Genomic DNA, 25,513 nt, shown 5'->3' on the forward strand with positions numbered 1-25,513 from the left:
TTGCCTTTCTCTGAGAGCAGCTTGCTAATTGCTTGAGTTTCTTCACATCCAAGCTGAAGCCTAAGATGTAAAGGCTGAGCTCATGCTTTCAAACTCAGGTATCATCCTGAGTCAATTAGATATGGGGAAAACCAAGACTTGCCCTAAAACTGGTCCTGTGAGCCGGAACCTAAGAATCAGGACTCCTAAGCACTACAGCAATCACACTGGAAGCATGTTACCCTCTCTTTCCACAAGCACAAGACACATGGCTTTAACTTTGATTTGTTTTCTTCTACTTCTATGCTAAACATTTAAAATCTCAAGCTCAGGTTTTCTCCCTTGCTATCATTAACGTCTGCGGCTGGAATGGCCACTCCTCTTACCACAGACCGTATCATGTGGCAGAGCTAGTAGTCCACAAGAAGCTGACTGGACTCATGCATGCTCCTCCCTTTTCAATACATGTCCCAGGAAAACATGCTCTTAGCCCCAGGATAACTTGTGCAAAGGTCAGACTAGAACACGGGCATTTTGTTGCTATCAGAAGAATGACATGAAGGAGAAGGTGACTGAATGTCAGCGGCGCTGGCTGGACTGGTGTAAGAGACAACAGAGCTGACTGCAATGTTTGTGGTGAGTTTGGGAGCTCAGAAAAGGGGAGTGGGGCTTTGGCTTGCCTTTGTCTTTTTAAACTATCATATATTGTGATAACAGCATATTTGTGAACCTATTGTTGCCTATTCCCCAACTCCTCTTCTGTAAGACCTAACAATTACACAGTCACAAATGGTAAGGCCATTTGTGATTGTGCCAGCTGACACACTTTCTAGGAAGGCAGTCTAAATTTGGCAAGAGATTACTATACTAGAACAGAGCACATGTGAAGATGCCATCTACATGCATTACAAAGCAGATAAGAACTGACTAGGACTGAGCTATGATCCACAGACAGAGGCTGGCTATTATAGGTGAGAACTGTGTAGAAGCAGTAAATGACGAGCCGGGCAAGCTGTTTTGGGATGCCTACACAGATGCTATTTCTATACTTTCTGCAACATGTCACGATAACACAACTGCATTTTTGTTAGCTGGTTTCTTTCTTTCTTTTATTTATTTACTTATTTATTTATTGTGTATACAGACAGCATTCTGCCTCGATGTATGCCTGCACGCCAGAGGAGGGCGCCAGATCTCAGTACAGATGGCTGTGAGCCACCATGTGGTTGCTGGGAATTGAACTCAGGACCTTTAGAAGAGCAGCCAGTGCTCTTAACCTCTGAGCCATCTCTCCAGCCCTGTTAGCTGGTTTTTATTTTTGTTGTTGTTGAAGGCTTTTAGGTTTACGGGAAATGTAAAGTTTCCAAAAAAGTGATTTGGCTTGTCAATTTCATCTCATGCCATGAGCAATAATGTGAGCTTCCATCTTTTTTACTATTAAAACAAAAAACAAACAAAAAAAACAAAAACAAAATAAAACAAAAAACAAAAACAAAACCAGAATGCTCCGAAACAAGAAAGTAACTGTTAAGTTTTCAGGAAGAGTTTATATTTAATGTGTCCCCCTTCATTCAGAGACAAATGTAGCAAGTCACAGAAATTAAGTGATTTACCAAAGATTAATAGGGAGATTACAAGAAATCTGGTTTACTACTCTGTATCAGAGGATCTCTTAAAACAGCCACACAGTAAGTAAGCCCCCCTGCATATGTGTGGCTTCTCTTCTTGAAAGAACAGGGTGGCTAGTGCACTCCAGACTCTCTGAGGCTACTTAACAGTCACCAGTGGGAACGTGGGGAGTGAGAGCAGCTGCCAGAACGGGAATAAAGCTCTGAACCAGACTGCTCTCGGCTCACGTCAGTCTCTAAGTCAAGCACTCTGGAGATGTGACAGTTGTGTTCAAATTAAAACAATGGCTTATCTATTTGAATCATTTTTTTTTTTAAATTGGGAATTTGATGTGCAATTAGGGTGCCACCTAGTGGGCATTTGGGTAACCTAAATAATGGTTGAGTAGTAAGTTTCCTTTACAGAAGTTTCTTTATTCATTTATTAAAAAGAAGCAAAACCTAAAAGTCAAAGAACCTGTTTTATTCTCTCTCACTTCATATGAAAATCTTTTTACTATGACTAAGGGCTATTAAGTCTATTAACTGCTGCCCTGTAAAAACAGTGACTTAAAAATTGATATTATCTTTGAAATGTGCGAAATATTTGTAAATTAAATATCTATTAAGGATTAATATCTAGAAGTTAAGGAAAGTTCCTACAACTCAGCAACAACCAAAAGAAAATCTACTTAATTAAAAATGGGCAAAGAACTTGCACAAGCACATAAAAATGCTCAAAAAAACTAGGGAAATACAAGAGAAAATCACAATGTGATACAACTGCTCGCTCATTAATGATGGCTATCATTAAAATAATAAAAGAAACTAGTAACTAGTAAGTGTTGATAAGAATGAAGAGGAAGACAGACTCATACTAGTGGAACATAAAAATGATACTGTTGCTATGGAAATATTAGACTAATTTCTTAGGAAATAAATTACTTAATTAGGAAATAAATTACATAATTACTGTATGATCCAGTAGTTCTATTTCTGGACCTGAAAAGAACTGAAAGTAGGAACTTGGAAGTCAACTGAGCTCAAAGTAGGGGGCCAAGGAAGGAAGCTGCTGAAGCACCCACTGGCAGATGAGCAAAACCGATGCAGTCACACAACAGAGTGAGATGCACACGGACGTATGAATGTACACACGGCACATCATGAATCAACAAACTATGTAAAGTAAAATAAGCCAGTCAGAAAAACAATACTGCATGATTCCATTTGTCAGAGAAACCCGGGACAGTTACCTTCCTTATGAGGAAATGTGAATTTACTGGCTGTGCTTGTGGGGATTCAGTTTGGGGAAATGGATAAGTTCTAGGCAGTTGCGGTAACAGCTGCACAGCAATGTCAATGTTCACAGTACTCTGAACTACACAGTATACACTACACTGTCAAGTGGACAAAAGAGTAAATTTCAATTGTGAGATTGGAAAGATACTTGTCAGTGGGAAGTATGATTTTTCTAAAGCATGCCTTTTTCTAAATTTGTGTACGTGCCTGTGTGAGGTATGTGCACACGTGTACAGAGGCCAGAGGCTGATGCTGGGTGTCATCTTCTACCCAAAGTCACTGCTGAAGGAAATGTCTTTGTTCTCTTACAGCTGTTATATAGCCCTTACCTGCTTTCCTCAGTGTTTTCTAGCTCACATTTGTCATCAGTTTCTAAGACACACAACTCAAAGAGTGGACTGCTCTTGGTAGCTCCTGAGGTGCCCTCAGAGGGGAAATGTCTACTTGTTACTAACAATGGACACAGTATGTATGGGGTTGGGGTCCACTTTCCTTTGAGTCTGAGCCAGATGAGAGAAATGTACTTATTTCTTACGCAAATGCCCAGCCTAGTGCACTATGGGTATGGATGTTAAGGTGTTCAGATGCAGGGGTGGTTATAAACTGCTCTGTGGCCAGCAGCAGCAGCAGCCTCAGCAGCACCTGGAGATGCCATACACAGGAGGACACGATACCCTTGAAAAGAACTGCTGCTTCCAGCAAGTGTACTCTGCAGTGAGTTACTTATGGAGTTCCTCCGAGGGTCCGCAAAAGGCATTGTTCATCAACCAAGAGTAACAGAGTTGTTCTGTCACAGTAAATCCTTCCCAATGCTTTTCTTTTCCAAATGCTCTCTGTTCTCCTGCATCTTATAGAAAGTTAAATGCTCAAAATTCTCCATGAGGCTCGTAGTGTAGCCTGGTAAAATGAGGATGAGAATAGGCAGTGACAAAGTACCTAAAAGTGGAGGAACAATTTCTATGTATAAGCGGTCTATTTTCATTTCTATTTCAGCCTAGCCTAACACTTAATCAAGATAGTTAAATCTTCAAGTCATAGAGCCCACCCACTACCATCTGTCCCTCCTGCATGGGACCCTAGAGAGAATCCCTGCATGTGGGGAAGTCATTGAGTTTTAATGCTTTGAAAATGGAGTTTTTATGCTTGGGCTCTGGATAAATAGCAAACTTTTAAAGGAGACTATGTTTTTTTCTTCCTGGATCAGGAATTGTCATCACACTGTAATAGTCACTTATGTAAATCAATGATGTGCCACTGACTGTGTATCCTGAGTATTTCATGTGTTTAGAGTTCCAGAGTGAACCTTTACTATAACCCAAAACAGCTGAATACACAGGCCTAAGCAGTAGATGATAGCTGACCTGGGGTTTTCCATTCATAAAGTAACTACTGCCTCTAACGGCCCATTTAGAATTTGAGGTACTTTTTCTTCATGGTTAATGGAAAATGAATACTGAACAATTAAGGAAAGGCCTAAGGTTTTAAGGCTCACACTTCTCTACTGTGAGGCAGCCCCTGCTAGGAGATCCATAAAGATGCTTCCGTGCCTGGACCATGCATGGCAAATGCTCAACAAACTAGAAGCCCTGGGGTCTTGTCATGCTATGTTCAACTCAATGCCAGCAAAGTCTTCCCTTGGCCTGCTAATGAGCAATAGGCTGTGGAAGCCACACTGGCTTGGGACTGGTCAGAGAGCTGGAGGCTCTCCTCTCCCGCACTAGCTGCCTCACACCTCTACTTCTCTGTAACACAGAGCCGGAGGCTCTCCTCTCCCGCACTAGCTGCCTCACACTTCTAGTTCTCTGTAACACAGCCACCAGTCAATGCAGATGGCCCTTAAACCAGCAGAACATGGTTTCTGTGAGGATTCCCTTTATTCTGAGCAATGTTTTCTGAAGAAGCTGATCTACAGACTTGCAGGCTAAGAACTTGCTCTACGGGTTCTCTTCAGTGCCCTTTTAAGCCACTTTGACAGACTTAAGCCAAATGATCATCCTAAGGCCAGCATTTTTAGTGAACAGCTGGTCTTAGATTAGTTCAGGTGGAAAACTTGGTGTTGGCATCATAAAGACTTTTTGCAAAACCTTCTTAACTGGCCTAGTGAAGCTGAGTGGAGCTTCTGGCTGGATGGCAAACCTACAATGAAAATACCAGCCATGGGTGCCTCCTCCCTGCCAGTGATGTGTCCAAGATCCATGCTCCAGGGAGGAACCAACCTTCTGCTCCCTGAGTTTTGCTGAACCAGCACCCAGACCAAACAGTTCATCTCTGTACGTGCCAAACATGCTAGAAACGGTGGGATGTAGGTCATGTGCTCGAGAGAGGAAACTCTGACAGCTAACTCCACTCAGGGTTTGAGTACATTTGTTCTAGATGGGAAGCCCCCAAAGAGTGTCTGATCTCTTCCCTACTGAAAGAGAACACAGGTGAAACAACTCCAGGAAGAACTATCCTCGTCAGAATAAAAGACAGACAGAAAGGGTCCTGCCTAATGGGGACAGTATGTCTGGTTAATAAAACACCAATAACTGCCTGTTTTTGCTCATAAAGATGCACACTACTAAAGGAGACTGAGCAGTCACAGCACACGTTAAGACATTTCATGTTAGTTTTAGAATCAGGCATATGGTCTGAATATTAAGAACTTAAAATTAACCTGAGAGCTTAAAGTTTCTGTGTGAATTTATAAACAAGGATTAGCTTCAGCTTTTTAAGAAGGCGTTCATTGGTTGAATTAAGAAAGAACATCTAGCTGGGCGGTGGTGGCGCACGCCTTTAATCCCAGCACTCGGGAGGCAGAGGCAGGCGGATCTCTGTGAGTTCGAGACCAGCCTGGTCTACAGAGCTAGTTCCAGGACAGGCTCCAAAGCCACAGAGAAACCCTGTCTCGAAAAAAACAAAAAAAACAAAAAAAGAAAGAACATCTAATGGCAGGGACTCATTTATTGGCTAGCTGAAAAGAACGATTTTATCCAGTTATCCAGTAGCCACTCATTTTGTACCCAACACCTTGAGGGTTTGTGGAAGGTGACACCGGCAAAGGTGTCACTTCCCACTGCAAGGTCCCCAAACACAGTCCCAAGCAAAACTGAAACAGGGATCAGTCAAGTTCAGTAAAACCTGACTTGGGCTTGTTGTGGACCCTAGTCACTGTTTTGTTTCCTTCTCTCCCTCTGGAAGAAGGCTCTACACCAGTGTCACCTGGCTTCTGAAATTCCAAACCGTGCATCTTTTAGCCAGAGGCTCCAACATTTCAAGGTTTTCTCTTGGTCTGACAAGTTTAGAGCAAGGCCTTGAGCAGCACTCCACACTCCCCTGCCCTTGTGGGAAACAAACTCTGGCTACTTTCCTGCATGGCGATTAAAACTGAACAAAGGAAAAGGGTTACTCACACTTATGTATCTGCAAAATGACTTACTGGACACTGGCAATTTAATCACCAAACAGATAAAACAGGCCATCTCAAAGCCAGCTCTTCGGGGGTGGGCATGTGAAGGCATCACCCCCGCTATGATGAGAGGTGGAGGAGGCACAGGCGGGCATTAGATTGGAGGCACTTGGATTCTACACTGCCCTTTGTCAGCAGACTAAGGGATGTGGAGGTAGTGAGAAGAAGGCGGAAATGGAGTGTTTATTAAGCTACTAGCCAGGACTGCCATGGCTCAATGACAATTTCTGAATGTTTTCACTGGGCATACCAGCCCAGAACCACAGGGGAAACAAGGCACAGATCAGTTGCAAACTACAGCATTTATCAACATAGTGTACATTAATCAGGAGGTACACAGTCAATGCAATTTTAAAGGATAAATTGAACAGAGAATGAATGATGCACTTGTAACTGCACAAGGTTGCATATTACCTGAAACAGGGCAGCAAAGTACCTTTCCTCTGACCCTTGAGCACCCTCCCTCCCCCGCTGACAGACACCCACACCCATACATATACCCACACTGTATAATGGAGTTTGCACAGTGGTGTGTGCCTATATTCTTGGCCCTTGGGAGGTAGAGGTGGGATTGGAAATTCACTCAAGGACATTCTTGACTACACATGAAGTTGAGGTTAGCCTAGGCTGCATGAGACCCTGTCTTAACCAACTAACCTGTCAACTTACCTGTCCCAAAGTAGAAACAGAAGTTTCAAAACAGAAATTCTTCTAATAGTCTCTGGTACTTGCAACTTGGTTGCAGTTAGGTCTACTCCATTTCACATTCTTACAAATGCTGTTCATGATTTAATACCTAGAACTCACAACCCCAAAAGGCTCCACAACTCACTCAATGTGTTAAGACCTACATTTTGAAAATCAGTACAGGGTGTGATAGTTTCAATAAGAATGACCCCCATAAGCGCATACAGTTGACTACTTAGCCACCAGGGAGAAGAACTGTTTGGGAGGATCATGACATACAACTCTCTTGGAGGAGCGCATCACTGGGGTGACTTTGGGGTTTGTATCACTATATTTGTTTATTCATTTATTTATTGATGGAGGTGGTTCTTGTATTTTATCTGTTGCTTTCATTGGTTAACTAATAAAGAAAACTGCCTTAGCCCATTTATAGGCCAGCCCTTAGGTGGGTGGAGTAAACAGAACAGAATGCCTGGAGAAGGAAGCTGAGTCAGGGAGTCGCCATGATTCTCCCACTCCAGACAGACGCAGGTTAAGATCTTTCCTGGTAAGCCAGCTCGTGGGGCTACACAGAATATTAGAAATGGGTTAGATCAATATGTAAGAGCTAGCCAATAAGAGGCTGGAACCAGTGGGCCAGGCAATGATTAAAAAAAATACAGTTTCCATGTAATTATTTCAAGGCATAAGCTAGCCATGCGGGCGGCTGGGTGCCGGGGATGCAGCCCTGCCGCTCCTATTACAACAATTTATACGTGGACTGCTGTTCTGCCTGCATATGTCTGCGCACCACATATTTGTAGTGTACTTGGAGGCCAGAAGAAGGCACTGAATCCCCTGAGATTAGAGTCACAGACAAATTTGTGAGCAACCATGGGTGCTTGAAACCGAGTCTTCTAGAAAGCAGTCAGCATTCTCTGCTGAGCCATCTCTCCAACCTCCATTCTTATTATCTATCTAACTATCTATTTATTTTTGAGACAGCGTTTCACTGTAGCTTTGAAGTCTGTCCTGGAATCACTTGTAGGCCAGGCTGGCCTCAAACTCACAGAGATTCACCTGCCTCTGCCTCCAGAGTGCTGGGATTAAAGGGACACCACCGCCCAGCCAGCCTCATTATTTTTAAGGTGTCTCAGTTTTGAAGACATTTCAATATATTGACAGAAAAATGTTTTCTAATGTGACTAAGTTTCGACTAGACATCTGTATTAATTTCCACATTCATGTGTATCTCCATCTTTTCTTGTTGAAAACAATTAGAAAAATTGTTAAAAGCCTTAAAGGGTTATTTTATTTAATATTTTAATTGATAATACAAAAACATTTCATTTAAAATTTTTCAATCATACAGTTAATTTCTATAGTATATTTTCATGGGAATTTATACAAATGTAAATGTGTAAAATGAAAAACATAAAATCAAAACTATAACCAAACTCCAGATACTCAGAGATAATCCCTGCTAATAAATTCAATTAAATCTTTAGCTGCTTATGTACATCAATAATACAGATCATGTGTATCAATTCTATATAACAAACGCCTGCAATCAGGGTCGAGCATCCTTCTGCTTAGGAGATGATAGGGAAAAATTACAAAGTACCTCAGGTGTCCTTGAGAAATAAATCATCAGAACTTAAAACTATTGGGGCTTTATCAGAGCCTAATCAGTCTGGGGTAGAGGATGAAAAACCAGCTTCAACCAGTTCTAGCCTTCCATGTGGACAAAGAGTGGTGTAGTTATGTGTTATTTAGTGAAGGGAATGCAGTATGAGAATCGTCTTGCTAGGTAATTTCTGTGTTGTGTGAACATCGCCATGTACTTACATGAACCTAGACAGTATAGTCTATCACATACCTGTGCTGTGTGGAGCAGCACAACTCTGAGACAGTAAACTCAGCATGCAACTGTAGACCAGGGGCAGCTGTAACACCGTGGTAACTATTTGTCCACTAGGTGACAAGAACTTTTCAGCACCATTAACAACAGTATGGGAAGATGGTTGTACGTTCAGTTTTCAGTAACAAAACGTCATTATGTGATATGACAATAGTCTATGTAAGTAGCCATCTCACCTCGTGTGGAGAACAACAAAAGTTATAATATACATATAAGAGGAACACCAGAGAGATAAGAAAAAAGGAATAGAAGAAATACTTGAAGAAATAAGGAGAGAGAAACTCAGTGAGTGAGAAATTTCCTCAAATTAATGTCAGACACAAAAATACAAAATGCAAGTAGGACCAGTGACCATGCTTGGCCCTAATAACCATAACTAGCACATTATATTTAAATTTCAGATAATCAGAGATAAAAAGGAAAAAAATCTTACCTAATTGCAACCAAAGATAAAATTTGCACCTCACATCTCCTCAGAAACCATCCACACAAATAAAAAAGAGCGCACGAAAACAATAAGGTCTTTACAGAAGGAAAAAACAAACAAACAAAACCCCAAGAACTCAAACCAGAATTCTGTGACCTATGAAACTATCCTGGCAATGTGGAGGTGCAAATCTTTCTTGAATAAACAATATTACAAAACATATGCTGCACAGCTTGCAACAATTTATTCTCCTGGTGGAAGAGTTTGAAGTCATACCTGTATCAGGCAAATGCTCAACCACTGGGTACATGCCCAGCCCCACAAGAAATAAAGATGTTCTTTCTTTATAAAAAGGATATTCTTAGCTAGGTATGGTGGGGTGCACCTGGAACCCAAGCTTATTCAGGAGGCTGGAGGATCACCATAACTTAGAGACCACCTGATCTACATAGTGATCTTTGTAGTTTGTATATGTGAGTATATTTTACATTAAATAAGCAAAAATAAATGAGTAGAGAAATGACAGGCTGGCTTATGTTTAATATTCTTATTAGCACAAGTCTAGGCCTGTGGTTCAAGGACACACAAGCGGTGGCAGAAACATCTTTCTAATGGCTGGGGGTGCTGCTTAGTGGTAGTATGCTGGCTTGTATAGATCCCAGGTTCTGTGCCCCTTCCCCCACAAAGAGAGCAAGAGAGAGCAAGAGAGAAGCAAGAAGAACTGAGATGGAGAATAAGAACAATAATGAGGAAACAGAAAAGCCGAGAAGCTGAAGGAGTGAAGAATGAGGATACACTGTAGACAAGTGACTGAACATGAGCAGAGAACTGGAAACCCAGAGAGGTATGACACTAGAAGGGGGCATCGCTCAGCAATGTCCTTGTTAATCAGGCCACGAATCAAGTAAGTGAGCCAAGCACACAATCTGATTAAGAAACAATAAGAGGGTTACAACCAACCCAACTTGTGACCAGAGTCCAGATATGTCCACCTAAGCGTATACTTTTCATACTTCTAAGTCTCCTGTAGGTCTTCCCTCTAAAATTAGGTTTTTCTTTTTGTAGTATTTAGTCAATAATCCCCACAAAGCTAAGTGTCATCTGAAGAAAATTCCTGAAAGCCTACTCAGAATTTTCAGAGCAGAAAAATAAATGTATTTTCAAACTTTGACACACACACACACACGTGTGTGTGTGCATGCACAGAAGTATAACCAAATGTATATCATAGACTGTTAAGATCCAACAAACACAGAGACATTCTGAACTATTGGGAAAAGTCCTGTGTTTGTCTCTGAATGTAATAAGGACCCAGAGGTCCAGGGAAGGAATTTCAACACCCCAAAGGAGAATTTTCATTTTGCTCCCATGCTTAGTAATGACAGGTCTTCTGTTCTTTCTCTGTGTTGCAAACTTAGAGTGGGTGTATCAGCCAGGACAATAATCCTTATCATAATGTACAGGTAATAGCTTAGCAGGTTTTAAAGAGGTATGAATGCAACAGTATTAAAAATGTCTACTCTGTCTTTTTATTATCAACTCTCAATTCCAGACTCAGTTTGAAGGACAAGTGTCTATGAGAACCAATGCTGGGAAATCCATCTTGATCAAAGGAAGGCCTGGGTGATGTGGGATGTGGGATTCCCCTCTGTATGCTATAAATATGTTTTACTATCACTAGTTAATAAAGAAGCTGCTTTGGCCTATGGCAGGGCAGAATATAGGCAAATGGGAAAACTAAACTGAATACAATGAGAAAGAAGACAGAGCCAGGGAGACATCATGTAGCTGCCAAAGGAGAAAGATGTCAGAACATTACCGGCAAGCCACAGTCTCATGGTGATACATAGATTAATAGAAATGGGCTAATTTAAATTGTAAGAGCTAGTTAGGACTTCACCTGAGCCAATGGCTGGCTGTAATTAATATAGTTTCCGTGTGATTATTTGGGTCTGAGTGGCCGGGAAGTGAAAACACAGTCTCCATTTACACCTGGGTTGGGTATGGGGAGTACCTTGATACTACAAACAAACAACAACAAACCCGAACCAAAAAATATAAAATAACTCATCATGACCAATCAGTTAGATGTACATATTAGGAAGAAATGTGGAGCTGGGCAGTGGTGGCACATGCCTTTAATCCCAGCACTTAGGAGACAGAAACAGGCGGATTTCTGAGTTTGAGGCCAGCCTGGTCTATAAAGAGCTAGTTCCAGGACAGCCAGGGCTGTTATACAGAGAAATGCTATCTTTAAAAAAAAAAAGGAAGAAATGTGGAGGAGAAGGTACGGTGTGAATGCTCAGCCATGGACCAGAAAGCTAGAGAAATAAAAAACAGAGGCGAGTTTGAACACACAGTGATACACACCGGCTATCTCCCTGTTCTGGGATTTCAGGGGCTCTGAAATAATGTGTCCATGAAAGGATTTACGGCAGGATAGTTGGCTGAAGCTGGTATGTTACCAAAGGGGAAATACAAGAGAAAGGAGAAGTTGGAAATCAGTGCGGCACTACAACCTTGATTTGCCTAGTTCCTGCTTATTTCCTTATTTGGAGACAAAGACATTCACTCCCTAAACAATAGGAAAGCTGAGAATCTGCACAGACAAAAGATGATCTGTGTAAAACTGCAGAGACTAATACATAGTGTTTGCAAATAACTAAAACACAAGCAAAGGGAATAATCTGGAATATTTCTCTGTGTACCTCTGTATCTCTGTGTACTTGTGCATTTGGAGGCTAGGTGCCATTCCTTAGGTGTAGGCTACCTTTGGGAGTGGGGTGGGGATAGGTTCTCTCACAGGCCTGGAGCTAGCCAAATAGCCTCAGCTGGCTGGCTAGCCCCAGGGATGTGCCTGTACCCACCTTCCCAGAATTGGGATTGCAAGCATGTGCCACCATGCCCATCTTTTTATGTGGGTTCTGGGAGCATGAACTTCATGTATTTTGCTGAACAAATCAGCTTCAGAGCTTCTACAAAACGTCTTAGCTGTCCTGCTTGGAGTCTACAGTGAATTTTCCATGGCTCCACAGGAAAGAAAGAGAGGCCATCACCATTCACTTCCAGCCTTCTCTCACAAATATACACCAAGGCAGGCATAGTCAAGTCTGCTTGGAAGTAAAGCTATGAATATCACATTTTAAAACCAAGAGCAAACGGCAGGGAGTTTTTTCTTGTTCTGCCTTACCCAAACCAAGACATTTCAGAAACTAGAATTCTGTAGTTCTGAATTACCTTAATGGTTTAAGAAGTTGGAAACAATGACATCTGAATGTTTTACTACAACTGAGTATCAAATAGATAACTCTAAATATGAACATGCTTCTGGGACTGTGTGCCAATTAGGGGTGCTGGGTATGGACAGTATGTTCTTGCTTTGCTTGAGGATCAGCTCCAGTGATATCAGGCTTGCTGAAGGCCCAAGAGAAAGCTCCAGAATGGGTGTGACTTACTGAGTTCTAATGGGGAGACTGTAAGTAGTACAGGTTATGCTTCTGTCAGCTTGACAGAACTCCCCTGGTCATCTGGGAAAAGGGCATTTTAACTGAGAAAATGCCTTCATCAGATTGGTCTGTAGGCACTGATGTGGGAGGGTACAGCCCATTGTGGGTGATGCCATTCCTAGGATGGTGGTTTTCAGTGGTACAAGAGAGCAATCTGAGCAAGCCCTGGAGAACAGGTCAGTAAGCAGCACATCTCCAGGGTCTCTGCTTCAGCTCTTGCCTCCACAGTTCTGCCCCAACTTCCTTTCATGATAGATGAAAAACTCTAACATGGAATAAACCCTTTCTTCCACAGGTTGATACTAGTCATGGTGTTTGTCACAGCAACAGAAAGCAAACTAGGACATAGCTTTATTATTTTAATCTGTGGTATAATATATCAGTTTATGAACTAAAGGACTCAGGCCAGGCTTTTACAATGAATACCTACATACTGAATGACAAATTACTGGTAGAAATCTGAAAATGTCTGATAAAAAAATGCTACTGTTTCTCTGTGGCCTTGGAGCCTGTCCTGGAACTAGCTCTTGTAGACCAGGCTGGTCTCGAACTCACAGAGATCCGCCTGCCTCTGCCTCCCAAGTGCTGGGATTAAAGGCATGCGCCACCACCGCCCGGCCGAACTAATATATTTTTATACCAACCAACCAACAGATCAGATTTCTATTGTAACATCAGGTGAAATTTATAATGACCAGATAAACAAAGAATGGGGCTATTGTGCTAGACTTAGCTGACAAGTCATTTAGAGAATTGACTTCCTTGCTGTTCTGCTAATTTTAAAATGGCAAATTGATTATCACTAAATTACAACATGTAATTCTTTGTAGATACAACATATTGAATGGGAATATGTGTACTGGTAGATACTTATTTTACCCTTGCTAGTATGTAAATATAGGCATGAAATTTTATGTATTTCTTTCATCTTCTGTATAGGTGACACATGGAAAATTTATTTCAGTGGGTAGCAAACTGAACATTAGAAATGGGGAGCTACACAGCAAAAGTCTTATTGCCTTTGGAGCATATGCTTTAGTCTGATAAAAAAAAAGTATGTGTATTCTTTTTTTAATCTTCTCTTCAGGGAAAAATTGTAACTGTTTGGAGATCCTGATACCCACAACATAGTACTAAAACCATAGGCATGCCACAATATGTCTAAAGTAAGCAATATATTCAAACTATAGTCTCCAAGAATTATGGAACAACAAATGGGCATGGGTACATATTAAGAAAGAGAACCAGAGAGATATAATAGTAAACATTCCAAAGGCAAATGCCCCGCTTACATTTTGATAACAAAATTATCAGTATTTTACCATGCTTGTAGGCACTTTGCATTTCAGCTCAGAGAGCCAGTGGCTAGTTATCAAGCCTTAGCTCATTGACAGATGCAAACCCCTGTATACTGGGTATGAACTATGAGAATATTAAGACTTGCAAAAAATAACCTATCTTAAAAAGCTCAAGAAGCCAGGAATTATTATCTATGGAAAAAGAGATGTGTGTTGAAAATGAATTTTGACATACCAGATCTCAGTTTAACCAATGGCTGGGGATTTCTCACTTCCTTCACTTTGTTTTCTCCTTTTATTTACTTAATGTCACCGGTCTCTCTGCCTGCAAGCTCTGACAGTATTAATGGCATCTCCATTCAGACACACATGCTGTGAACGTTAGCTCAAAGGCTGTTTCCTGTACCCCTCAATTATCCTCCACAGTCAACTCTGACTCATCAAACCTCTACTACTCTCAGAATCTGCATTTCCACCTGTTAGCTTTCCCTGCAGCAGAGAGGAGCCCAATACAGAGCTCTCCAGACAGGGCTGTGAAGAACAGTTCCTGCGTCACCCCCTGCTTAGTAGAGTTACCAACAGCCCAAAGAGCACCAGCAGCAGAGAGGCCACATCACCAAGACATGAACGGCTTCACAATGAACTGACTTTGAACCCAGCTACGAAGTTACTCACATCTGCCAAGTGAAGGTTCTGCATGCCCACCCATGGAGCAAACAATGTTTTAACAAAATGAAAGCAAAACAAAACAGGGTGACTCACTCAACACTCGCAGCTCTATGCTGCAAGAAAGGCTATGAAATGATCTTGTGATTAGCCTAGGGCTTTCCATAATAATTTTATTTTCAGAACCTCTGCACAGTGTTAAAAGTATCAGACAGGTTCTAATTAGATCTGAGGACACAGACCTGCTTGCATTCCTGACAGAAAAGCTTGCCATTCTGAGTGTATAGTAGGTTGGTTTTACAGGGTAACATCCAGATAGGTAAGACATCTCAGTGGATAGAAGTGCTTGTAGCCAAGCCTGAGAACCCGAGTTCCACCTCTAGAATCCACCCCCACAGGCCCACCGATATCAACATGTGTTTATTACACAAAATAAATACACTGGTGTAATAAGAACTAAAAACAAACTGAAAAGAAAAAAAAATCTTGAAATAGTGGTAAAGAAAGTAATGACTTCAACTCAATCCATTGCCCACATCCACTTCTTGCCATTTATTTCTATCAGGCACTAAAATGATGAATCACTCTCTGTCCAAAGAGCACTTACCTCATTGTCTGACTCCACAAGGACTTGATCATATTCGCTAAGCGCTACTAGAAACATGATCGAGGTGACATTTTCAAAGCAGTGTATCCATTTTCTTCTCTCTGACCTTTGGCCCCCTACATCGACCATTCTGCAAAGGTAACAATATTCGTATTAATAACATAAAGAAAATATTAAAAGTACCAATATAATACTACTTACAAATTAGGAAAATTCAATGCTTGAAAGACAATGGTATCCAAGTCAACTAATACTTATTGACTATTAATTGTCTGTTAATCACTGTGGTTATAGGAAGTTACTAGATATGCATGAAAATTGTAACTATGTAAAACTTCCTTGTCTGTGCCAAGCAAAATAGTTCTTTTATTAAATTACACACTGCAAAAAAAAAAAAAAAAAAAACCCAGGATGGTTTTATGTTAAGATCAAGTAACAAATAATAAATTTCGCTTTCATTTCTTAGATGTCAGAGTGAAGACCCTCATGTATTACCGAGGATGCCAGGAAGGACCATGGATATATTTAAAGGATATAAGATGCCATACATTTCCATACAAGGAGGGTACTAAATGTAAATATGATCTTGCCTATGCTTCCTTTAGTAGGATAAGAATTTGGAGCTTTGTCTTTCTATCAATATTGGCAAAAATTTAGGACAGGTCCAACCACACCAGGCAGCATGGAGCAATCAGCTCTGTGCACAAACCAACTTGCCTCCTTGCTGGATATTAAGTGTGGTGTAAGATATCAGAATGTTATGCAGTGCCTCACACCGGTTCCTGGGTCTGCTTCTCATGCATTCACTCTGCACTATCCTCAGACACCGGCATGGGCACCAAGAACGGAGTGGGAGTATGTGTGTGTTCATAAACAGCAGAGCCTGACAAACTCCTGGGGCTGACTCTGGACTGCTGCACACAATCTCCAGAGGAAAGACGTCTCAGAATGAGAAGGTCTGGTGTGAAAGTGGAAGAGCAGTGCTCTGTAAGAATCCGCTCCACACCTGCCTGCTCGTGGTGCTTCCCTGATTCTCACACAAGATCCAGAGAAAGAACTCAAAGAACTTCTGTTTCTGTGAGTGTGTGCACATGTGTGCATGTGTGTGTGGACAGAGGGTGACTCTCAGGAGGCTTCCTCTGCTCCTCTCCACCTTTTATTTTGAGATACGGTCCCTCACTGAACCTGGAGCTCATCAACTGGCTACGGACCTTTCGACTTTGCACCTTTCATTCTCTGAACCTTGGATTACAGGCATATGCCACCATAGCTAAGTGTTTATGGGGATCATGGAAACCCACAAGCAAAGAACCTTACTGAGTCATCTCCCCAGCCCAGAAATCAAGGATCATTCACACCACCATTTCTAAAAGACTCCAGAGGTCCAGAAGTGAGATCAGAAGGGCAAAACAATGGTTCCATGAGACCTGCGAGCTTTGGACAACAAAAGTGGAACTTTTAGATGTTAAAGATATTAAAATGTAGCCAGGCAGTGGTGGTGCAAGCCTTTAATCCCAGCACTTGGGAGGCAGAGGCAGGTGTATCTCTGTGAACTTGAAGCCAGCCTGGTCTACAAGGGCTAGTTCCAGGACAGGCTCCAAAGCTACAGAGAAACCCTGTCTTGAAAAACAAAAATCAAAACAAAAATATTAAAATGTTGGCTCTGCCCCAATGTCACTATGTGAAAATATGCAACTCATTTACAGGGAGCTCCTATTCAAGGAAGCCCTACTGCAGGGAACCAATGTCATCAGAGGATGACAGGAAGTCATTACTTCTGTTGTACTGTATGTCTTCTTCTTTTTTTTTTTTTTTTTTTTTTTTTTTTTTTTTTTGTAAATTTGGGTATCCAGATGTTATAAACTCAAAATAGAATGCTGGCCCTAGGAACCTTGGTGATCATCTTAATGTACCCATTACATATTTTTAAAAAGGGTTCATAAGTATTTTCAAAGAGCTACCTACTTCAAAGTCACGTGCTTTTGAGCAGTATATGGTGGCAGGATTACACCATGGGTGCAAAGAATGAATAGAGGGGAAAAAAGCATAATAATAAAAAACATAATAAAAAATTGGTGCTTTGTCAACAAACAGTATAGTATGTGTCAAGCTGAGTCCCACCACGGCAGAGGCATGCTGCAGGAGGAGCTACATGAAGGCGGCTTTGAGGCAGCACACAAACCTCCACCATCCCACATGAGTCGGCTCCCTGCGAGCCAGCTCAACACTGAAGTCAAAGACATACCTATGTGGCTCCTTTCCTCAAAGCTCAAGGTGGTTTGCACCGCAACTAAAAGTACTGTTAGGTGACTGAGAAACAGCAAAGTGAAGAGATACGAGTATTGTTTACTTATCCTAAAAACAGTTCCAGTTAAAGTATTAAGACAAATAACAGCAGTAAACAAGGAAATAATAAATTCTAATTCTTCTTTGTTGTATCAATTTAGATTAAGTTAATTGCCCTACTTTTTAAATCATGAATTTTGAAACTCTCAAGCATTTTATTATATGAACTAAAACAGCATGACTTTTTAATACTAAGGAGAAATTCTGTATTGGTACTAAACAACATGGAGAATTTATCAATATGGAAGTTTTTAATGGTAGGTATGCTGGTTCCTGCCTAAAATTCCAGCAACTGGGAAGCTGAGATAGGAAGAAAGCTGTGATTTCAAGGCCAGTCTGGGCTACAGAGTGAGACCCTATCTCAAAAACACAAAACAAAAGTTGATTATCTGCTATTACTGATAGGATTATATGAACCATCTTACAAAATTCTAAAAATACACTGTGTCCTCAGATAAATGATTATATATATATGCATGTGTGTGCCTCTGTGTGTATATATATATATATGCATACATGTACATATGTACATATATACTACAGTGAAGAACAATGTTTGAGTAACTGTATTCTACCACCAGCAATTAAAGTTTCATTAAATGCCTGGTTATTTAGCCTAAAATGAAAACTTCAGAATATCTTTCTTTTGCATCCTCTCTCATTGATACATCATTTCAGTTGTGTATCCCAATGATGATAATCCACACAAAGCCACAGGCTTTAGACCCTGTATGTAGGTGTTAATGAACTCAGTTACTACCTGAAAATGACACTTTGTAAATCAAAGGGGTATTCGATGATCCCTGTGGTGGGGACTCGAACTCTAAGCACATCTTGTTGTGTAGGCAGATAGGAAGGGTCGGCTACACGGTCCAAGTCATTCAGATAGCTAGAAGAGGGAAGACACAAGAATATCAGTTACCATCACTCCAAACCCATGGAAGGGAAAGGGCAAAGTCACAGAGATTAAAAAAATATATATCAGAAAATGACAATCTAGGAAACAGACAAGGTCAACCTTTATTGCTCAGAGGAAGAAGGTTCTCATTCACCAGGTTCCCATTTCCTCATCACCCGGACCTGGAAGAGCTGCTAAGAAATTCAAGTTAGTCTCCTACCCTCTATTTGTTTAGCAGGTTTGGCTGACAATCAAGAGTTAAATAAGGTTTTTAAGCATTTATACAAAGTAAATTTGCACAGACACCCTTATAATAAAGATGAGTGTAAGGTTAAGATTTATCTTCCTTGTTTACAGAATATCGTTTTTTTCCTGGGAGGAAGTTTCCTCGTTCCCCTGAGAGAAGACAGACAGCAGCACACCATATCTTTAATTATGTCCAAAGCCCACGTCATTTTTTATGCAAAGCCATGAATTTATGATATAATACTAATGATGCCTGTGGTCAGGTGCTCTTCTTTAGAGTAATCTACACTAACCTACACTAACTAATGTATCTGGCCATTTTACCTAAACATTTCCTTGTGTGTGGGGGGGGGGTCAAACATTTTAATTTTTTTAAAAATAATTTTAGACTCAAAACTTATCAAATTATCACAGAATTTCTTCAACTGGCTTTCACTTAATGACAGTACCTTATATAGGTATCTATATACTATTAACAAAACTAGGAATCTGATATTATCAAAATTAGAAAACTCATGGTATTATTTAAAACTACAGGCCTCAGTTATGGGCATTCATACATATTTATGCAAATGAGTGTGAATGCTTATGGGAGTTTTCTGCCACATATCTGTGTAATCACCACCACCACAATCAGGGCACACAACTTTCCACTTGGCATGAAGAAACTGATGTGTTATCACTGCTAATCCTAACTCTGGCAAGAGCACGTTCACCATCAGCAGGTTCTGTCATTTCCAAACCCTAGTCCATTCGCTTTCAACTCTCTCAAAGTGTGGGACTTAAGTTGTAATGTCATGAAGGACACAATTTGACAGAACTGATGACAGCTAGTTGATGATAGTTGGCTGTTCTGAGAAGCATCTTTATGACTCAAAGAGGAACTACACACCCTTCTGCCCTGGAAATGATGAAGCACAAAAATGGTTTCAAAATGCATGGCTACAAAGTATCTACACAAAGCTACTAACCTGTAAGCAAGAGGTAGAACAATGGTGGCACCATTGACAACTGGAAGGCATCAGCTCCCCAATGAGCACAAATAAAACACAGTGAGTCGGAAGGTTTGGTATACATTGTGGCTACAACTTAGGGATCACAATACATACTCAGGGGCAGAATCTACCTGAGAGAAGACAGTTTTGTTTCTACACATCTTTATTTCTACTTTAATGCCAAGAAAATAGTATTTAGTCACTCCTGGTTGGATGGATGGATTTCCTATATAGAGATTTGGTTTGAGCATTAAAGCTCGTAGCATTTAATTTTTACTACTGAAGTTCCTTTATGAGTGAAACTGAATGTTAGAAGGAAATGGTAAGAGTTACAGAAGAGTCTGACTTTAATAAAAAAGAAAAACTACTGCCTTGTTGGAAGTGAACCAGTCCTCTAAGGCAAAGGCAGGCTAGAATTCCTACAGCAAAGCAGCTATTCATACTCAAGGCCTTTTCCAGACACATTAGCACATCTGCAGCCAACAAGGAGCTCTCTGCTGACTAGTGAGAACTCCTTCACACCTTCAACTACTTGACCCTGGCTAGAGAACAAAAGGGAGCTGCTGCTGGGAGAATACCAATGCAAAGCTATATTTTAGTGAACCTGGGCACAGCCCTAGTCACCTGCTGAGATAACAAAGCCCATGTTCTGTGCACTGACTGCATCCCATCTACAGATAGAGTGGCTCTTCCAGCAGCAACAGGCTGCTCTGTACAAATGCAACTTCCTAATTTATCAGACCCTTGATTTAAAATTTGAAGCATATATTCCAAAATCTATAGGATCATCATTTACATACAAAAACTCAGAAATTTCAGATAAATCAAAGAACTGCATGCGCAGCGGCAAGATAAACTAAGAAACATGCTCCACTCCAGTTACATCGCAGACACAGGTCAGAACAGAGGGCTCTTAATCCTCATGTGCGTGGTGCTGTGACAGTCTAGAGATAATGGGAAATTGTGGTTTTGTTTCCTAGAGATGAACCAAGAGTACCCAATGCTACTAATTATGTTTGGCAGGAATAATTTTCAAAGAATCAGTGCATCAAGCGGGGCTTTTTTTCTGTCAAACTGCACCTTAGGAGCGCTGACAGCACCTCTCCAACCAGAAGCGTGCACTGAGCTCCTTAGAGCTAACTATGTGTACGACATGGAGCCAGGGCACACAGCTGCAACTGGAAAGCCACCTGCAAAGGCTCAGCAGCCACCCTACACAACTGCCAGTGGCACTTCTCTGCGATGCAGGGTACTGCTGAGCTGTCTCCAGATTGCCACTGTGAGGATTCTCTTTCCTCCTCATTCTTCCTACAGCTCTTGTAGAATAACAACTGCTTACAACAAACATCTGCTTGTCAAGCTATGTTCTACCTCAGTATTGTTAACACCATGACAAGGAAATAGTCTTTTAAAATATTCCATTCAGACTAAAGACATGACTCAGTGGTTAAGAGCACTAGTTGCTCTTCCAGAGGACTGGGTTCAATTTTCAGTACCCACATATCAGCTCATAACCAACTCTAACTTCAGTTTCGGGGACCCGATTTCCTTTCCTGGCCTCTGTCAGCACTAGGCATGTATGTAGTGCACAGGCATACATGCAGACAAAACACTCATACACACAAAATAAGTAGACTTTTTTTTAAAAAAAAAACATCTCATGCATTACTGATTAAGATAAAGTGATGGTCTTGCTGGACAGTCTCATTTTGCCTAACTTGGGGCAGAAAGCTAAGCTAGTGAAATTTAGCAAAAGGAAAAGGTTGAACACTATCCATCTCGTAGTCGCAGTATACGCCACCTACACCCAAAGCAAACTTCTCAAACAAACAAAAGATACACAATCTATCTACATAATAATTTTCTACTGAGTGGCTCAGAAGGTACAATACTGAAGACATAATTTGTGAACCAGAAAATAGACAAATGAGAACCACATTTCTCACTGCCCAGAAAGAGCCTGCAGGGCCCTAATTCACCTGCCCCATCATGCCTTGAAAAGCAAGGCATGGAGAAAGAATGCACACATTTTTTTTTTTGCATTTCATATTGGCTTCGTAGGGGAGGAGTTACTTTGTACTCCTAGAAGTGGTATTCTAGTGTAGTATGTCCTTTTCATTTATGCCTGCCACATTTTGAGAGGATGCAATAAAGTAATCTCTAATCTCTGTATTTTCCATTGAAATACTTCATATTCTCAGCAAAAACTAATGGAAAATGGGGGGAGGGGTTTCATGTTGTATTATTCCGTTCATTTAACATTTTTTAAAAAAACACTAGGGCCTGAACAAATTTATATTGCAGAGTAAATTCAGAGAGTTAATTATAGCTCTAATTTGTTTTGTAAGCCTGATTCTGAGTGGCTGCTGAGGTCATTCCCAATATTGCTATGGTGATGGCACAGGTACATTGCTAAGGCAATGCAAGTGTAAAAGGTAGAAACTCTTTCCTGATGTGAGGCACAGGAAGACATCATGGAATACACGGGACTTAATTATTTAGGAAATAAGTCATTTCTTGGTTTTTTTTTAAATTGGTATTTTTTGCCTGCATGCATGTATGAGGGTGTCAGGTGTTGTAGTTAGAGACAGTTGTGAGCTGCCATGTGGGTGCTGGAAATTGAACCCAGGTACACTGGATGAGGAACCAGTGCTCTTAGCTGCTGAGCTATCTCTCTAGTTCCCAAGCCACTCCTAAAACTGTTTAAGAGAAAGCAAGCCTGGCTGTTTGAGTGCTCCTTACTCCCATCCTCTGTAGGCCTTCGATGACTTTCTGCTACATTGACACATTGAATAGTTTGATACTGTAGACTAAAAGATGCAGTCTTCCTACACTTGCAAATTCAATGGTCAGGGTCCACAACTATATTTGTCTGTGACTGTATTACCAACATCTGGCTGAGAGCTTGGGCCACCTCTAACACATGCTCAGTGTGCTACCCAAATTAAAACTATTTCATCGGAAATGCTGCAGTGGCCAGGCAAGTCATACTCCTTAGGAACAAGCATAGGAGCCAGGGGATTGTTAGCTACCCATCTTTATGTAATTATATTTCTGGAATATAGCTGGCCTGTATTATGTAAAAACTAAATTCTGAATTAAAATGCCTCTGACAAATTTAAATACAACAGAGGAAGGAAAAGTCCCATTGGCTTAACTTCATTTAGGAGACGAGCTTCCTGCTCTTAAGTCCTGGCCACAGAATGACATAATCAGCATAAGCACACTCATCAGTGTGCAGTTTCTAGGCTTTGGAATTCCATCCAATCCAGTGAAAATTGAGGAGGCTGAATCTAACAACAGACATTTCTAATATAAGCTCTTTAATGGAACAAAATTATATAGTTTTTGTTGGTTTTCAGTAAAAAGCGAGGCAATAAAGAAAGAGACATGCTTAGTCTCTGACAGTTCCTTCACCACAGCAGAATACAAAGCCACCTGGAGCTTAGCATCAGTTGGACTTGAAGCATTATGTCAGAAACTAAGGATGTGAAGAGTCTGGGATCAGATTCATGGGCTATGCAAGGAGTTTGTCAACGCCTGGGAAGAAGCCCAGGTTTTATTTGGATTTGGTCATCTTCTGGGAATGCATTACAAAATTTCAAGTGGTAATCCACAAACATCTTCCTGTCGTATATTTGAGAACACGAAAGAACGAAAGCAATCCCAGTCATTGGTTTGTTAGTGACCACTGGGCTCCTTTCACAATTAACTTTAGGATCATTCCTGGTTGCAAAAAATATGAAGTCTGAAAAAATTATTAAAAGTAAAGAGTCAAGCTGAAAATTCACTAAAATAGTATGACTAAATCAAATTAAATTTGATTTTTTTTTCCTGTTTGGGATATGATTCTAACTGGTCACTAATTTTAATGATAGTCTGTCAACAACAGACTTGAACTAAAAATCTTTTCAAAATTAGAAAATTTCACTATTGTGACCAGAAAAATAACTTCAAATAAGAAAAACTCAAGTTCCTCCCCCATTTAAATGAAAGCAACTAAGAATAAGATTTGGCAATTATGAATAAAATATCAGGAGAGATGGCATCAATTTTTAAAAAATAAAAGTTAGAGTCATATAAACTCTAGCAATTACACCACAGAGAAAAGATGAGCTGTGGGTAGTTAAGTATGAAGAGAAGTTTCTGGTATGAAGCAAACCCAGCTACACACAAGAAGACTAACAGCATGCTCTTGGGTTCATGTTTGGAGCTGGGGGATTTTTAACCCCATAAAGTGTTTCCATGGTAAGATTGCATGCAACAGATCTGCAGCTCTAGTTCGATATGAAGTTGGAACTGTGGCACAGAAAAATGATTCTGGGTAGGTTTCATATTTTTAATTATTAAAAAGAAGGTTACAAAAACTAGGTCGCCTTCATTAAAAAAAATTAACAAGACCTCATTGTGAGAGGATCAGTCTCTTGGGAGTAGAAAGCTAGATCATGCCAAGAGATCCTATCTGATGGTGTCAGGGCAGTGAAGGCGAGGAAGAACCACAAGACAACTCTGTGCAGGCTGTGTAGAGCTGGGTGGACACACACACACAAAAAAAAAACAGACGAAAAGATTTTAAAACAAACACCAAACAAACAAAAACAAAAAGAAACCCCACCAAAACACTGTTAGGTAACGTTTACAAAATGGATCAGTGACCGTTCAGTAAAACTACTACATTGAGGCAAGCATGGATTCAAAGGGCGGTTTGAGGGCCAGGACCCAAGCAAGCCCTTCCCTCTTCTGGTCTGATCTGGCCAGGAATCTGGGTCAGCTTCTTAGCTGCATGGGATTACTCAATACACAAACATGCCTATCTCAGAAGAGCTCACTGAGCAGAAGGAAAATTAACATTCCGCATGATTATTGTTCAGTGACAGGTAGTATTTATTACAGGTAGTTTTGTTCATAAAGTTGTTTCTTTTTTTTCATAGGAAATCCCAAAAAAGCTAAGATCACAGAGTGGTTGCAGTGTTATGGCCCTGGTTCTTGAGAACTTATCAAGGCAGAGTAAACTCTGCAATAAAGAGCAAGAGAAGGAATAAAGAATTCTAACTTTCTTTGAACAAAGAACTAAGACAGCTCACGAAGTATTTTTTTCCTTAACAAATACCTTGAGTCTCCTGAAAAGAACTCATTACTGCACATAGGAAAGAGATTTGGCATCTTAATTTTATAATCAGAGAGTTGTTTAAAATTGTTACCTAAGAGACTCCAAGTGAACAGTGAACAAACCAAGCAACTCAAGTGTGTGCCAGGCAGACTCCAGTGTCACAGCCAGGTCTAGCCTAACAGCAACAGATTCACAGCTATATCGCACAAACAAACAGATCAAGCCTGTAATTAGACATAAACACAAGCAGGTGCAATAGTGCATGCTTGCAGCCCTTGCTACTCAGGAGGCTGTTTGTGCCAGGGAGCTTGAGGCACCTGTGAAGAGACTGTCTCCTAAATATGAAACAAAAGGAAACAACAAAATCCAAACAAAGAGACAGAGGAAGACAAAAAAAAAAAAAAAAAAGAGCCCCCCCATTTTTTATTTTTTATTTCTAATTTACTTTCTTATAGGACAGCTTTCAAAGGTATTGATTAATTCTGACACAATTC

General features: G+C 40.6%; 1 protein-coding gene across 1 annotated transcript in view; it reads right to left on the bottom strand.

The window, feature by feature from the left end:
• Positions 1-25,513, bottom strand: part of LOC130879335 (guanine nucleotide-binding protein G(q) subunit alpha) — a 235,515-nt gene that overhangs the window by 30,884 nt on the left and 179,118 nt on the right. The window contains exons 4-5 of the mRNA XM_057777692.1: positions 18,531-18,659; positions 15,425-15,554 (exon numbers count right to left, since the gene is read on the bottom strand). Of these exons, the coding sequence (XP_057633675.1) occupies positions 15,425-15,554; positions 18,531-18,659 (259 nt within the window). The remainder of the gene's footprint in view (positions 1-15,424; positions 15,555-18,530; positions 18,660-25,513) is intronic.

This window comes from Chionomys nivalis, chromosome 8 (assembly GCF_950005125.1).
Source record: "Chionomys nivalis chromosome 8, mChiNiv1.1, whole genome shotgun sequence".
NCBI lineage: Eukaryota > Metazoa > Chordata > Mammalia > Rodentia > Cricetidae > Chionomys > Chionomys nivalis.